We start from the raw sequence: 17,156 nt of genomic DNA on the forward strand, positions 1-17,156 counted from the left end.
TTATGTATGAATCTGATGGAGCAACCCTAAACAGGTCTATTTAGAAAGAACCCCAATTTTATTCAATGGGGTTTATTCCCAGAAAAGTGTTCAGAGGCTGAGATCACACGTGCCTTTAGATCCAACATAGGTGCAAATGCCTGACTGATCTAAAGGGAGCATCAGCAGCAACATCTGGGAAGCGTTCCACAGTCATAGGCAACACAGGCTGCTCTGCCGCAGAAGCGGAGTTAAAAGACACCGGGGAAAGTCCGGTAGTAAATGGGTTCCAACAGGCCACAGACAGACTTTCCCCGTCTGATTGCGCAAGCACGCTCTCATGCCGTTGGGATGGTCTGATCAGGCCATCCGGCGGGTGGCCCCCCCCCCCCCCCGCAGTATGCACATCATTGCATACTCCGTAGGGGGCCCTCAGTGCGGAGGTGCAATTCCTCATTTATGCACATGGGAAACAAATGGCAAAAAAAACCCAACTCACCCATAGGTGCGTCTGATCACACAGTGACGCGCTGCGCCCACAGCTACAAAGGAATGTGTGATCTCACAACTGTGTGTCAAACTCCTCCGGAGGAGATAGCCTTGCTTCCCCCACAGCCATAGAACTGCAGCCTAAGCATGCAGATCTGAGGGGCAAAATCAGTAAAAATCAAACAGGCTGTACCTCTTTATATGTTTCCTGGTAAGACCCCCTTTTTAAAGCCATGATGCTCCAAAATTGAACTAATTATTATTTGTCCCAGAACAAAAACTTTCCGCAGCATTTTAAACAATTACAATAATATACGAGTCAATGATCAGCCAATGGACAATAATATATGTCATTTTTTTGTCAGTGTGGCCAGCTTTAGTACAAGGCTTTGGACTGAAAATTAACATCTGATTGATGTAGGGGAAGTATCCTATTCTTGCTGATGTTTCAGCATGTAAGCTGTTTCTTCCAATGCACAGTGCTCTGTCCAGTGCTTAAAGTTATGTTTTCATCTGGTTATCTTTCAAGGCAACCTGGGTGGTCACAGAAAGCACTTGACATCTTGATGCACTTCAGCAGTTTTACATATACACAAACTCTGTAGGAAAATAAATTTGTCATTCGTCACCACATATGTTGATCTGGGGAGTGAGGTTCTTTTGACTCTAGCTCCTGTGCAGCTCAGCTTCCTCACCTTTGGTTCTTTAGCATCTTATTCTTTTCTTAGTGCAAAAGAACAATAAGTTTAGGGGAAAAGATAGTGCTGAAGTTTCACAGAATATAATATGTGGCTGGGCCAATTAAAATTTTTATTTACATATGTTTCTTTTTTTAAAAAATAGTCCTTCCTGGAGGCCTTCAGCATGAGCCAAACATTTAATCTAATCTGTTATCGCTGCTCAACATGTAGTCTTGGCAACTGCGATGTACTCTGAGTTGCTTTAGGGAATGCAATAAAGAGCAAAAAACAGCTGGTTTAAGAAAGCCTTAGAAACGTCTCTGTAGTTTACAAAGTCAATAATAATATTTTCATATTTGAATGAGTTTAGATACATGTTAAACCACACCAAAGGGAAAAAAGCAACTCTTTTCAAAATGTTTTCTCAAGTCAATCAAAGAACACTACAAAAAAACATTGTGTACCCCTGAGAGTTCAAAGAAATCAAGAATACACCATGCACAAGCATTTTTTAAAGTTCTTCCAAAGTTATTCCACTTTAGTTTGAGACTTGTTTTGTAGTTCTTCTAGTCTGTGCAGCTTTTTCAAAAGCAGCACACATTTCATATCTGACTGGTTATGCAGTCCCAGCACCCCCTACAACCCTGGTGTCTATGCAGACAAGGTGCAGGAAGATTCCATCTTGAATCAAGCCAGAAAATCACGATAGCTATTAAATGTAATAAAATACTATGATGAGACAGCTAGGACAGTCACACATCAAGGGCTTGCATTATCTCCAAGGGATCTGCCCACGTGCAGACCAAAAATCAATGACCACTTATGGAACAATTACCTAACTTTCCATTCCCCTCTAGGAGTGTCCCGAATAATACAGAAAAAAAGTTGTAAACAGCCACATTGGTCCATGCAAAACCCAAAACCAATAACAAAATCTGTGCAATACCATTTATTAGGACCAACTAAATTGACACAAAATATTGTGCAAGGTTTGGGGGGGGAATTCCTTTGTGGAAGAGTGGGGAGCAAACTTTTCAAACAATATTACAACCTGGTGTTATGAATAATACAGGCCTGACCAATAAACTAATGAAGTCTTCAATCAGCAACATAACTTCATCTCCAGCTCTTTAGTATCTCTCTCACAGTGACTCAAGTGATTTTTTTTGAACAAGAAAACCTTGTTCCTGCTACCAGCAGCCAAAGGTGTGAATTTAAGGTCTATAAGGACGATCTTTTAGCTTAGCATTTTAGCTTCAGCAGAAAAGAGTAAGAGTCCAGGAGCACCTTAAAAACTAACAAAATTTGTGGTAGGGTATGAGCTTTCATGAGTCACTGCACACTTCTTCAGAGTTTAGCTTCAGTTTCACCACAGGACTGTTCTTCTATCACTGTTGCTGTTGACAGTGTTTACAAATCAGGATCAAGCAATGTATGAACCTTTCTCTCATCTCCGGCTCTCTTGCTTACTCTCCCCTCCTTACTCTTCTCTGATGTCACACAGCCTCCCTCCAGAGATCTCCATCACTCTCCCCCCCCCCCTTCTTTTCATTCCCAACCAGCTCATGGGCACTGTGCCACCTCTCTCCCTCTCTTTCCTCACAGCGTTGTTCAGCTAAGCTCCAAAACCCCATTCTGTAACCCTTCCATCCTTCCTCCTTCCACTCACCACTTCAGGTTGGAACCTTCTCTCCCCAATCTACAATACCTTCTCTTCTCTCTGGTCCTTCTCCTTTCTCTTTTTTGGAACAACTGCACACATATCCAAGGGTGGGTTACACTTAGACTAACTAAATGTGACCATTTTCACTAGGAATTGTTTGCCCTCCATTGCATTTCCTGATTTTGTATAACTTGGATTTTATTAGAAAAGAGCAAGAGTCCAGTAACACCTTAAAGACTAACAAAATATGTGGCAGGCTACTAGCTTTCATGAGTCACAAAAGCTAATAGCCTGCCACGGGGCTTTTTTTTTCTGGGGGAGTTACGGAACCTCTTTGGTAAAAATCTTTAAAAAATGTTTTAAAAGTTCACAAGTTTTCAGTATACGGATTGAAAACTTCATTTCCCTCTTGAGAGTACTGGCACCTCTTTTTCAAAAAAAAAAAGAAAAAAAAAAAGGCCTGTCCTGCCCCACATTTTGTTAGTCTTTAAGGTGCTACTGGAATCTTGCTCTTTTCTACTGCTACAGACAAACTAACATGGCTACCCATCTTAAACTATCTCTTTCGATTTTATTGCACTGTATTTTGAAACCTGACTCCCCTTGCTTATCTGTCATTGTACTAAATAACAATTGATTCAGCTCAGATTAAACCTCTTACCCACATTTTTCTAAATATTAACCCCAACTATGTACCTATGTATACATGTACAGAATCATATACCAGGGTGGAAAAGTACATATACAAAAGCCAGGTACTTATATATAAAATATACATATTTCAAAGCCAGGTACTTATATCTTCCTGGCTTCCCAGGTAATAACAGCTTAAAATGCAATAGTAAAGTCATACTAACCCATCTTCAAACAAAAACATGGCTACCTTGCGGATATTGTGGGTGCGTACACATACTTTAAAACAATAACAGGTCATGATACAGCCAAAATCAACCATTTTTATGTCTCACTGATTCCAATGAAAGAGATTTATACACTCGTGTACTATTATCCTGTACAAACCACCTCTGCATGTTTCTTGCCTTGAAAACCCTAGGGCAGGGGTGGCCAAACTGTGGCTCAGGAGCCACATGCGGCTCTTTCACACATACTGTGTGGCTCCCAGGAGGGTGGCTGGGGAGGCAAAGGAGAGACATGCCTCCCCGATCAGTCTTCCCCAGCCAGCATTCCCCTCCCTGGGTAGGCTTGAGGTGAGGGGGAGCAGAGAAAGAAAGCAACTTTAACTTTAAATGTGTTCTCAAAGCCACCGCCCCCACCTGCCAGCTTGGAGAAGACATTTGTCTCTTTACATCCCTTCTCCAACCCAAGCTGGGTGGCATGGGGGCGTGGGGAGTATAAAGTTAAAGTTGCTTTCTTTCCACCTCTCCTTTCCTCCCTCCCCATCTATTTTGCTTTCTTTCCCCCTCTCTCTCTCTTTTCCCCTTCTTTCCTCCCTCCCCATCTATTTGTTTTCTTTATACCTCATTCTTTCTTTTCACCTTTCTCTCTTTCTCCCTTCCTTCCTTCCTTCCTTCCTTTCTCTCTCTCTTCTTTCCTTCCTCCCCTCCCTCATCTATTTGCTTTCTTTGTTTCTCTCTCTCTCTTCCTTCCTCCCCCTCTCTCCCCATCTACTTGCTTTCTTTGTTTGTTTCTCTCTCTTTCTCTGTCTCCTTTCTTTCCACCTTTCATTCTTTTCATCCTTCTCTCTTCCTTCCTTCCATCCTTCCTCCCCCTCCCTCCCCATCTATTTGCTTTCTTTGTTTGTTTCTTTCTCTCTCTCTTCCTCCCTCCCCCTCCCTTCCCCATCTATTTGTTTTCTTTGTTTCTCTCTCTCTCCCCCCCTTCCTCCCCCCTCCCCTATCTATTTGCTTTTTTCCACCTTTTTCTTTTTCTCTCCATCCCTCCCTTCCCCCTCCTCCATTTGCTTTGGTTGTTTCTCTCTCTTTCGCTCTTTCCACCTCTTTCATTCTTTCTTTCTACCACTCTCTTTCTTTAACTCTTCGACAAATAAATATCATTGGACAAATAAATATCATTATCAATATCTGTTTTTACCCATTTTGTTATTATTTTGGCAGTCTTATTTAATGTTAATAAAAAGCATATTTGCATATTTTCCAATAAAAACATGTGTGTAATATTTTTTCATGTCTTGTGGCTCTCAAACATCTGACATTTATTCTATGTGGCTCTTACATTAAGCAAGTTTGGCCACCCCTGCCCTAAGGGGTTGCCATAAATTGGCTGTGACTTGATGGTCAAAATAATAATAATAAAGCACTCAAAGGATAAAACACTACTTCAAAAGCATTTCAGTAGGAAAAAATGACATCAAACTATAGGCACAATCCATAGGAAGGTAGGTGTTCCTAAATCCCAGTGATGTCAAAGGACTCAAGCACAACCTGTCTCTCTCTGGACTGTGCCCCTTTTGCATTAACACAGATCCCATGTTCCACATTCTCTTCTTGTCATATAATACACTACAAATCCCATTTACTATGATGTGGTCTCTCACGCTGATCAAAATATCTCTGGGCAGAACCCACAGAATCAGAGCTGTGCTCTTATCATGGAATAAATCTTTATGACCCCTCCCTTCCCCTGTGCAGTTCCCCACACTTTCAAAAGCTGCTCCTGATGATTGAGACATCTCCTGGAATGGTGCTGGATTGCAGAGTTCTGCAGTGAGATGGGAAATTGGAAAAATCCTGCCCTGTTCTTGCATAAGCAGATGTGCCCGTCCACTCATTATTTTCTCCAAGTAGCTCCATGGAGTTAATCTGAAGCCTACAGTTCAACTGAAAATTTGCTTTAGCTCTCCGTTCATTTTACATGACTGTCAAATCAGAACAGGCATAGAGCTTTAGCTTTACACAGCCCATTTAAGCCCATCCTGACTCTATCTGTGCATTTTGGCTGTTTTAAAATTACAGTCACTGATCCTAGACAGCCAGAAGAGCCAGGAGTGTGGGATCTCTCCCTGATGGTTCAACTGCCACAACTTCACCTAAGGCTGCCTGTGACCCCTGATAGTGCCCTTTAGCACAGTGTTTCAAAGAGGTCAGGACATCACCTTCTTTTATTAACCTGTTCATCAGTTTTCTTTGGTTGCTTTTCCTTTAATCATCTGTTTGGATTGGGTGTGGTGTTTTTGCTGTTGTAGCTTTTGGTTCTCCTCATGACTGAGATTCTTTCCCCCTTGCTCTTAATTACTTTCTTCTTTTAAAATATTCTGCAACACCCAAGCTTTTAGCTAGGTTTCCATCCCTTAATATTTTTCTGTTTTATTTTATATATTTAAAAAGAAGCTTCCATCAGCTTGCCCTACATATTTTGCATTTTATGTCCTTCTATTTCCCTTCCATATTGTGGCCTATCAATATTTAAACTGTAAATATTCAGGCAGAGATTTGGTAATTTTATAAATGTTTTACAAAACTATAACAATATTACTAATAACCAATGGAAAAAAACCACAATTGTATATCAATAAGGAAAGCAGATATGGACTGTGACTTATCCCTTCATTCTTTACCAAAGGCCTTACAGGCCCTTAAAACTGCCTGGAGTGTGATCTCTCTGAGGAAAGCTCTCTCTGAGGAAATAGATGAAGAAACTTTGTTGTTAGAGTATCAGAGCGTGGAGACATAGGTACAAATGCCTACCAAGCTATGAAACACCCTCAGTGGGTAACCTGGAGTCAGTCACTTTCTCCCAGTATAAACTGCCTCACAGGGTTATTGTAAGAATAAAATGGAAGATAACTTTATACATCCTGAAGCCCTTGGAGGAAGAATAGGATAAAAATGTGATGGATTAACAGATTCCAAACATAGGAAGGATATCTGAAATGTGCCATGCACCACTCAAAGCTTTTTAGTCCCTGAGGGATTGCCAGAAGAGAGGACAAGAGTCACAGTTTGAGGTTATTCAATGATACCACGGTCTGATACTTTAAGCCAGCACACCAACCATTTATACTATCTGTAATGTAGCCTGAGAGGTAGGTTCTGGCAGTCATCAGATTGGAGATGTAAAATACCTGGAAATTCTGAAGTCATGGAAAAACATATTTCATTTCCTTCCCTGGGAACACCTGCTGGGAGCTTTCCCATACCCTACAAAGTCCAACCCTGCTTCTTCAGAGCTTGTACTCTGAAACTTCTGCTTGCACCTAGAGAGGAAACATTTCTAGACTTTTTAAAGCTATGAAAAAATAGAAATGCTGGAGAAAACTGAAATATATGAAATACTTATTTTCCTGTTTTAACAAGGTAAACTGCATTAGTTACAAATAATGTAACAAATAAAATGGTACAGTCTGTCATAAAATTCGAATTTAAAAGCACAAATGCCTTAGTTTTGTAGAAACAGAACTGTGAATATGTCAAATACTTAAGAACAGCAAACTACTGTATGCCTGTCACCTCTCCACATGTATCTTGTGTTTCCCCCCTGAGAGATAGGAAAAATAAAAGTTGAAAATCGAAAATAAGTGTTGGTAGTAAATAAAATAAAATGTGTTGGGCTGTACTGTTTTATCAGCTGTACTGTTCCATCTCACTTGATTCCTCTCTTTCCTGCAGCTCCCATTCTGTGTGATTTCTATCCACGTGAGCTCCATGATGCCCAGCATAGCTTTTTGGTGGGTAAAAGGGGGCCCTCCTCTCTTTTTCATTAGTGGAAAAGTTGGCGGGATCCAATCCATTATTCAGACAGAAGCAGTTTCATACAGTCACAACAGGACTCCTGCATATTTTAATATTTAAGTTTATCTTTGTAATGTTGAAAACACTGAACCTTTCAACTGTTCATTATCATCATACATGTTACAGCAAATTAATCACAGAAAAAAGAATAAGCACATTCTTGAAAATATATATGACTACAACAAGCATAAGAATTATTACCTAATGTTGTAGGTTGTCTTGCATTAAATTTTTCATACTATACATATTGAGTAAGTAAAACCTTGTCTTAAAAGGCATTTCAACCATTTCAAAATATTGCATAAAGTTTTTTTAATTTAGTGCTCTCCAAACCTTCCAATTTATCCATTGGAAAATTTAAAAATTCCTTTAAAAAAACCTCTCCTTTTATTTTGGGAGATTCCCCATCCCGGGCCTTCACATTTTTATTTCTGTATGGAAACTCTCACCTAAAACTTAGTGCCCCATGGGCTCACCTTGCCCAAATAAAGTTAGCAGTGAAACTCTAAGCAGCTACACCCTTCTAAATCCACTGAAGTAATAAAATCAATTATAATTATTCCAATTATGCATATTTAACTACACCAAATTTTCTTTTGATGCACCAGCAGTATTTTCTTGATAATGCTTTATTAGGATAAACATAGGAAGTCCTGCACAATAGTTAAGCAATTAAAAGTACACATAATTTCAGTTACTATTTTTCAGTATTTTTACCTGGTATGTGACCTCTGCAAGTGTAATAGAATTCTTTACAATAATCCTTGCACAGGAAAGGAAGGACTAGTTCTCTTTCCAATGCTTCTTTCTCAGTTGAGTGGAACAGATTCTGAGCATTCGGTGAACAGTGTGCACATTTGATTTCCTGCAGCAGCTTCACACATTCTGTGTTGTTGGTAACAGAAAAGATCTGCAAGCCACAAACCAAAGACATATAAGCTTTCCTATCTAATGCAAAAAAGTACTTTAAATTAATGTAAGGAATTAATGCCAATTCATATAAGAGTTAAATATCAAAATAACACTGTCAAAATGTTGGCAATAATATTACAAGAAATCAAACAAAGAAAATTGTATCACAAGTGCAAATAAATGATCTGATTTGGTTATAATAAAGAGTTGTTTGGCTTATTAAAATTAAAACTCAGTCTACACAAATGACTCCTTTTACTGATTTCTTATTCAGTATTGCGCAAATTGTGCTCTGTTTCTGTTCCATCCATCACTGAGCAGGCTTCCCTTCCCTGCCAAGATGTGCCCATGTGCTGAACGAAGTGTGGCAATCAAAGTATCCTCTTGTCCAAGACAGTGAAAACTGAAGACTATGGTGCAGGAAGACAGAGCAGTGGAAGAGAGGTGTTGCCTCTTGGATTTTTCTAGAATCACTGCAAAGGGTTGGTAAAGTGGTGGAGAGGAGAGGGTGGCAATAGGTGATGATAATAGGACCTTGCTTCTCCTCTGCAAATTCTTTGCACTCTTGTGACAATATAAAAAGGACAGAGGACACAGTGTGCCTCCCTCCACTCTCCCCACCAGCTCTCATGTGTGTTCCCATAAACCCAGGGAGAGCCATCTATTTAGGCTACAATCGTATGCTCAGTGATGGACATTTTGTTTTATTTCCAAACAGTGATACTAAGTGGCTCGGGATCCACATGTGGCTCTTTGGCATGCCACCTGTGGCTCTTATGAGCACTGTTCTCCAATACAGCACCCGCCCCATGTTTGTGGTTGGCAGGTGATTCCCACCTTGAAACAGCCATCATCTGAAACCCCATGCCAGGAATGGAAGTAAATGTGGCTCTTTTGGTTAAAGGTAATTGCAAAAATTGCCCTCTGTGAACTGTAGATGGAGTACCACTGTTTTGAAACCAGTGTAACAGAACGAATCAACGTGGCAGTTAATCTACATGCCAACATGCCTATTCATATTTTACTGCTACAAAGATGATGCTGGAAGAACAAATCCTAAGCACACAGAAATGTCTTCATCAAAGTAACACACATAATGTGTAAACTGCAGGAGTGTTCTATTACAGATTCTACTGGTTTTATCAAGGGATTCTGTATAATTCCTTGTTAAACATGAGCCAATATTTAAAACTTTGATGTTGGTAGGGTATCTGCCTTTTGTTTTTAAAAGGTTCTGTGGAGAGAGACAGCCACAGAATGTGCACTGAGTGCTAAAGATATATGTATTAATTCAGCTTTCATGTTTTCCTTTTCTTTTTTAAAGCTTTATTTGGTTTTGATAACTTAGATAGTGTTTAGGAGGAGAACTTCACTTCCTCTGCTGGTCTTCCTCCCTTCAAGGTGCTCTGCCTTCCCTTCTCATGTAAGCCCCATCCCCCCATTCACCCATCTAGTCTTTTTTGGTCTGTCCAACACCCCTTTTTCCCTCCTGTTCTTCTTTCCCCTCACAGCCCCAATGACCTCTCCCTGCTTCCCACCTATCCAGGCACCTACCTACCCATGTTTACCAGCAACTGCTGGCCAGCCAATGGGTTGGTGGAGCTGAAAGCACAGCATATGTTTTTAACACCAAGCTTTTCCTGATTAGCTTACCTGTAGTAGCTAGGGGGAGTACCCTAGTCACTGCCAATTACCTGGCAGGAGGGAGTGCCTCAGCAGAGCTGTGCACCTGCATAGTACTACAAATGTTTGCCCCGGCAGCCAGGGCCGGCCCGAGGTGTTTCTGTGCCCTAGGTGAAGTGCAGATGCCAACCTCCAGGTGGGGCCTGGAGATGTGGGAGGGGGAAGGGAAACGGGGAGTCCTGGCCTGGAGCGCGGCTGGGCGGAGGCTTGGAGGCTGGGTGGCCCCTTGCGCTCCCTCCTGTGGCAAAGAAGAAGGCCTCCTCCTCCTCCTCCAAGCTGAGCTGCCCGCTGGAAAGGGCAGCGCAGGGCAGGCGGGTCCTCCCCGAAGCAGGCAGGGTGGTTGGGTCGCCCCAGGGCCCGCCTCCCCTCCGCCTGGCAGCTCTTAAGGAGCCTGGCAGCTGGCCGCCCTCGCAGACAAGGCCGCCTGCCTGGTGTGAGGCTTGCTTGCCATCGGGTCCTGCAGTTGCAGAGCCCAGCCTGCTGCGGTGGGCAGGCAGGTCCAGCCGGGCGAGAGAAGAGCCAGCCAGAGAGGCTGTGCCGGGAGCAGCCAGAGGTCTGCAGGCTCGGCTTCCCTCGGAGCTCTGGCTCGGAAGAGGCCCTGCTGGCCCCGAATCCCGCTCCCCTGGGAAGAGTCAGGCCAGGGGGAGGGCAAGGCTGGTTCCCCCGCAGAAACCTCCATTCAGTCCCAGTCGCGGCGGGGCTGGCTTGAGTCTCAGGGACACCCAGCAGAGGCAGGTCGTGCTTTGGGAAGCACCTGCGAGGAGGGCAGTGGGCCCCCCTGCACTTCCTTCCTGGCAGCATTCCCGGAACCCCCCAGGAATCCACCCGCTTCCCCCGCGGGATCTTTGGGGCGAGGCCCGGAGGAGAGTTCCTGGTCTTTCCTCCTGGTGCCCAGATCTGCGTGGTCCGCAGCTAGCTGGGCAAAGAAGTTGCCCAGAATGGCCAGGCCACCTCTCCCCTGCCCCTGCCCGGCTGTGCGGAAGTTACTGCGGCAGCTGGCAGCTCTCAGGGGCAGGGGACACAGGGCTGGGTGGCTGGGGACGCGGCTGTTTCGGCGGTGGAGCAGGGGAGAGTAGTGATGGCAAACTTCACGCGCAGGCTTTTTTTTTGGGGGAAGCAAACTTCGGCACCCCATCCAGGGCCTGCCGCCCCATCCAAGGCCCGGTGCTCTAGGTGAATGCCTAGTTCACCTAGTGGGTGAGCCAGCCCTGCCAGCAGCTCCAGTGCCGCCTCCTGGTCCCCTCCAGTATGGGTGCTGCTTCCCAATCTGCCTTCAGCAAAGCTCTGTGAACAGGGCTGTGATCTACCACAGGAGTGGCTTTGCATGCACATTTTGGATTTTTCTGCTTATGAATGGCAAAATCTTTTTTTTTTTGACCAGTGCTTCCCTGCACTTTTTGCCTCAGTCCCAATAACATTAGATCCAGACATTCTTAATAATACTGAAGTTTCTAAGTAACTGAAATCACACAAGCATTCTATGGTGCAAAGAAGCTGAAATGCCTTTGTAACTCAGCCTTCCTGCATCACCATCAATCAGATCAGAAACCTGACACTCATGCATTCCAACTGTCTTTTACAAGTTCACACCAACAATGAAAAAGGACAGAAGAGTGCTTTAAGTGGCACATGTGAATGGACAAGATAAGGCAGCGGTTATTGGCTACTATGCAATACCACTGCAAAGAATTCTTGAACAGACACCACAGATAGTGGATTATGTACATGTGGCTTAGGCATGGCATGCCAGACCCTGTTCCTCTCAAAAACTGGCAAATAATTTCCAAAGCAATTTATTCCAAGAAGAGGCTGTAATTGCAAAAACCAAGAGAGGGATGAGACCTCCTCTCTGTGTGTAAAGCTACATGTCTGCATGAATGTGACAGAGATGCTGGATGTGGCTGCGAGCCAACTGAAAACTGGTAACATGGACACAGAGTCTGATCAGACAGCTCTTTAGATCCACGCGAGGCACAATTGCCTCATGGATCTAAAGGTAATGCCCAGACACAAACATCTGGGAAATGTCCCTCTTCCATGGGCATCCTGTTTTGCCGCGTTTCGGAGCCATAATTAAAAGACAGCACTTTAAATCTGGGGTTTTCGGTTACCTGCAGGACAACTGCGGACTCACCAGTCTGATCGTTCCACCAGCGCACAATCCTCCCATTGGGGTGGTCTGACGTCAGACCATCCCAAGCGGGCGCCATTTTAAAAAATCTCTACACATGCACGAATCAACAAGGACATGCTGTCACATCTATGTGCATGCGCAAAAAGGTTTTTTTAAAAAAAACTATCACGCGCCTCCTTCAACAAGGATGTGCTGTGACACCTATGCACATGCGCAAAAAGGTTTTTTTAAAGAAACCCACCGCACATGCCTCCTTCAGTGGACGCCATCTAGACAATCCACAATGGAGGCAGCGCACAGTAAGGCAATTCACCAGTGGGATGTCTGGTCATGCTACGATGGATTAAAAAGATGGGGATAAAATTCAAGGTGGCATAATGATGGGATTAGCTGCCCGTCTGAACGTACCCACAATCTATAAAGGGTTTCTCATATTTAACATTTCCATTTTGAGTGGAGGAGAGTGAGCTTGAAGATAAACTTTTCTCTTTCCAACTTAAAATGATAGTCTTTTGATTTTTCCTTTGATAATTTTCACTGAGGCTTCATAAACAACATTATTGACAATGAAGGGAAACATTGTATAAGCACAACTATCACCATATAAATCCAGAAGAGAGAGATTTAAACTCTGCTCTGAGTGAAATACTCTCCCATTCATATTACTGCAGGCTGCAGGTATATTACCATTTTCAGGATGTGTCACAGTGGATTAGATCCCAACTATGGTTTCCATGAACAGAAGGACTTCCACTCACAAAGTGTGATTTTCCAACATTCCCCCTCTTATGGTTGTGGAAGCTTGAAATGCCCCTGAAACCCTGTTCCTGTGGAGAGGGTAGTACGGGAAAGTCACACTCCACTAACAGAAGTCCTTCTGCCCACTGAATTGGTAGTCAGGACCTAAGCCAACATCTGTTTCCACCACAGCCTCTGGCATTTCTCAAGTGATTGCACATACAAGGAATCCTTTGTAAGACCACTATATCTTATGCAGCTGAATTTAGCAAAGGCTGATATTCCAGAATCTCCATATTAGCCGCTAGCAAGACTAAGTCCCCCCCCCCAAGTATGCTATCAAAAAAGAGGGGATCATCTTACATTCATATATAAGTTATAGTTAGGTCCAGTAATAAACTTGTGTGTTGTGTGTGTATAACATTATTACAAGGGCCATCATACATTCAGAGTTGTCTTCCTTTGAAGTAAATATGATACACTGACCATCACTGATAAGATTACAGTGGGTTTCTGCAGGCTATGATGATCCCTGCGACATGAAGATAAACCTTGAAGTTTTAAAAGGCTTTCCTCCTCCACAAGCCTATGGGAGATAACAAGGAATGTCACCTTGCAATTTAAAAGAAAGGAGGCGTGGCCATTGCAATATCCTCTGAAGCTATTTTCCTTCCCTCCTCAGCCTTCCTAACACAATGTTCCATAATGTACAAGTAGAGACAGAAAGGGAGTAAGGAAACTCTCTTCCATTAGGCCAAATGCCATGTTCACACATCTCCCACTTTTGCCCTAAAGGCTATATCATGGGTATGGACAAGAACATCTGCTTCTTTTCCCCTTCCTTCCCTTACTGCAAACTCTGGCTTGGCGTTCCAGCCCACTGTGGCTCTGGTTCCACCCATCCCCCTCCGTCTGGTTCTGGATTACTCCCCAAAGCCAGCTCCTTGCCTCACCCCCTCACTGAGGTGGATTGCCAAAGCTTCCAAGCATGGGTCTCCTAAGCAGAATCAAAAGCAGATATAAACAGGATGCAGATCTATGCTTTAAGCAACCCTGCATCTAACAGCAATCTATGATTTAAGCACCCCTGTATCTAACAACAAAGGGTAATTCATGGCTATGATTAAAAAAAAGAATTTTGGGATAACCTCCCAGATGTTAAAAGGAGCTGCAGTGGCTCAAGTGGTTAAGACGCTGAACTGCAGGCTGTGGAAGGTCGGTAGTTCAGCAGTTCGAGACCCGAGTGTGCCGCATGACGGAGTGAGCTCCCGTCTCTAGTTCCAGCTCCTGCCAACCTAGCAGTTCGAAAGCAAGAAATTGCAAGTAGATAAATAGGTACCACTTCAGTGGGAAGGTAACAGCGTTCCATGCGCCTTGGTGTTTAGTCATGCCGGCCACATGACCACGGAAATGTCTTCGGACAGCTCTGGCTCTTTGGCTTTAAAACGGAGATGAGCACCGCAACCCTAGAGTCGGATTCAACTGGCTTTCGAGCAAGGGAACCTTTACCTTTACCCAGATATTAACAGTAATGCCTGTAAACATGAAGATGCTGTATCCCACCCACCCACCCACCGACAATATGGACTGCATTTGGCTTGCTGTAGCAGCCCCAACAGTGCTCAACATTGTGGCAGTGGCCATCAACCTCGTGGAGAGCAAGCTGGAGCCAGATTGGGGTGGGGGTGGGGTTTGAATAAGCCAGAGCTTGCATTGTGGTGGAAAGCCTAGCTAGAGGCAGAAGTGAGAAGCAGAGGGAGGGGGAAAATGGATATCTCATCCCTTCTAATGTAGCATCTCAAAGTCTATAATGCTTATTAAAATTCACACCTAGAGATTTTTAATTTTTATTTATTTATTCATTTGATTTATACCCTGCCCTCCCCGCCAATTAGATCAAAGTTAATTATAATAAGCCATACAGAATCTGAACAGCCAGATCAAATCAGAACACTCTGCAAGACATTATCTGTTTTGCCAGTTTATGATAAGCTTTGGTAATACTGGTAAAACAGAAGGAACAATATGGTAGGAAGCTGCCAGCTCCACTCCCCCATTCTTGCCAGCTCCATTTCTCCCCCTACCTTCCTCCTTCTGGTGGTGGTGGTGGTTGCCACTGCCAATAGATCAACCCAAAATGCCACCCAATGTGTATGTGCGCACACGCATGTGTGACATCTGCAAAGGCACTGCTTTTAAGCTGAGAGGATTCCTTCAGGTTCACAGAATCCTAAATGGGAATTGTCATGTCTAGCCTCATTTTGCAGATTTGCTACTAGATTCCTTGGCTACTAGATACAGGGATGTAGTGTGAGAAAATGAAATCCCAGACTTTAATGTTCCATCTTTCTTTACATTGTGTATGTGTTCTTTATAAAACCCTTACAGGTAGCTAGAACCAACAATAGACGCTGGACATCTCAGTTCTATATATAAAGGTAAAGGTTTCCCTTTGCTCGAAAGCCAGTTGAATTGAACTCTAGGGAGTGGTGCTCATCTCCATTTCCAAGCCAAAGAGCCAGCGCTGTCCGTAGACTTTTCCGTGGTCATGTGGCTGGCATGACTAAACACCGAGGCGCACAGAATGCTGTTACCTTCCCACTGAAGTGGTACCTATTTATCTACTTGCAATTCCTTGCTTTTGAACTGCTAGGTTGGCAGGAGCTGGAACTAGAGACGGGAGCTCACTCTGTCATGTGGCAACTCAGATCTTGAGCTGCCGAGCTACCGACCTTCTGGTATGCAGCTTAACCTCTAAGCCAACGTGCCCCCCAGTTCTACAGAGACCTCCAAAATAAACAATTTTGTATTAAAAATTCTGCAGTGAAAAAGCTGGCGAGATCTTGTCCATGGGGTCGCAAAGAGTTGGACTCGACTGTGCAACTGAACAACAACAAGAAGTGAAAAAGCAGTTGCATTTTTAGAAAAGGCAGAAGATGATATTTCACTCACTCTCACTAATGGCATGATCCTATTAATTTTTACTCATTTCAGTTAAGAAACTCATTTCAGGACAGCCAGTTTGCTACAGTGGCTAGGAGCGTGGACTCTAATCTGGGAGAACCAGGTTTGATTCCCCGTTCCTCCACATGCAGCTGCTAGTGTGACCTTGGGTCAGTCACAAGTTCTTTAAGAGCTGTCCTCTCACGAGCAGTTCTTGAAAGAGCTCTCTCAGCCCCACCTACCTCACAGGGTGTCTGTTGTGGGGAGGGGAAGGGAAAGGAGATTGTAAGCCGTTCTGAAACTCAGAATGAAGGGTGGGGTATAAATCCAATCTCCTCCTCTTCTATATGTCTTTATTATATTTGTCACGCACAAAGAATCACAGATTTTATGTTATGGATGCTACTTTTCTCAAAAAGAAAAATGTCCCCAGTTATTTGCATACTAAGTCATTTTATAGTTTGCAGATGTAACATTTGCCCATTTACTAACACTGAAGCTATGCAATTGGGCACAGGACTTTAGAAAGATGAATTTATACCATGAAAAGTGAGTTTAGGAAACAGTATATCCTGGTCATTTATGTATGTTGCAAACTTTGTAACCTTAGAACTGCATACAACCTTCCACTGATTTATGCATGCTTATGTGAGATTTATGTTTTTCCCTCCAAAAAATTTAACATGGGTAATGTTCCAGCCATATTCCACATTCTGGAAGAGTTTACAACCTCGAATCAATTTGATATTCACAACTTATTAATGTTATTCAGACCATGGAGTATTTGGGATATGTGGTGTTTCAATCCTTATAACGTCACACTGAGCAGTTGTTTTGGAAAGAGTACAGTAATTCTTCGCTACATTACTCCATTAATTCTGCTTGATTTAAGCGTTCTCTATGCCAAGTGCAGCTCTGTTACTGAATTCAGTTCAGATTCAGCCCATAATTAGTGCATATTGTATCATGACTCTTCCAAGACCTCACAGTTTGGTAACATAATTTTCAATGTGTCACTTTTTACTGGGTTGATGGAGATCACATAAAACTTGGTGTCAAGTTTGATAGAGAGTATGTTTCATTATGCTAAATAATTAAACAGTCAGGGGCTTTAACGAGTTTGTGCCAGTGAAACTACACTGAAGTCACTGGGACTCTCTTGGCACAAGGATACCTAATTTAATGATAGGGCATTTTAAAGCACTTCCTAAGAATTAACAGAGGCA

At 43.1% G+C, this 17,156-nt stretch overlaps 1 protein-coding gene across 1 annotated transcript in view; it reads right to left on the reverse strand.

Moving 5' to 3' along the window:
* HHIP (hedgehog interacting protein) overlaps nt 1-10,916 on the reverse strand; it is a 110,617-nt gene extending 99,701 nt beyond the window's left edge. The window contains exons 1-2 of the mRNA XM_015422914.1: nt 10,821-10,916; nt 8,238-8,430 (exon numbers count right to left, since the gene is read on the reverse strand). Coding sequence (XP_015278400.1) covers nt 8,238-8,430; nt 10,821-10,916 — 289 coding nt within the window. The remainder of the gene's footprint in view (nt 1-8,237; nt 8,431-10,820) is intronic.
* Between the last annotated feature and the right edge of the window lie 6,240 nt (nt 10,917-17,156).

Source organism: Gekko japonicus, unplaced genomic scaffold (assembly GCF_001447785.1).
Source record: "Gekko japonicus isolate JY-2015 unplaced genomic scaffold, Gekko_japonicus_V1.1 scaffold110, whole genome shotgun sequence".
Classification (NCBI taxonomy): domain Eukaryota; kingdom Metazoa; phylum Chordata; class Lepidosauria; order Squamata; family Gekkonidae; genus Gekko; species Gekko japonicus.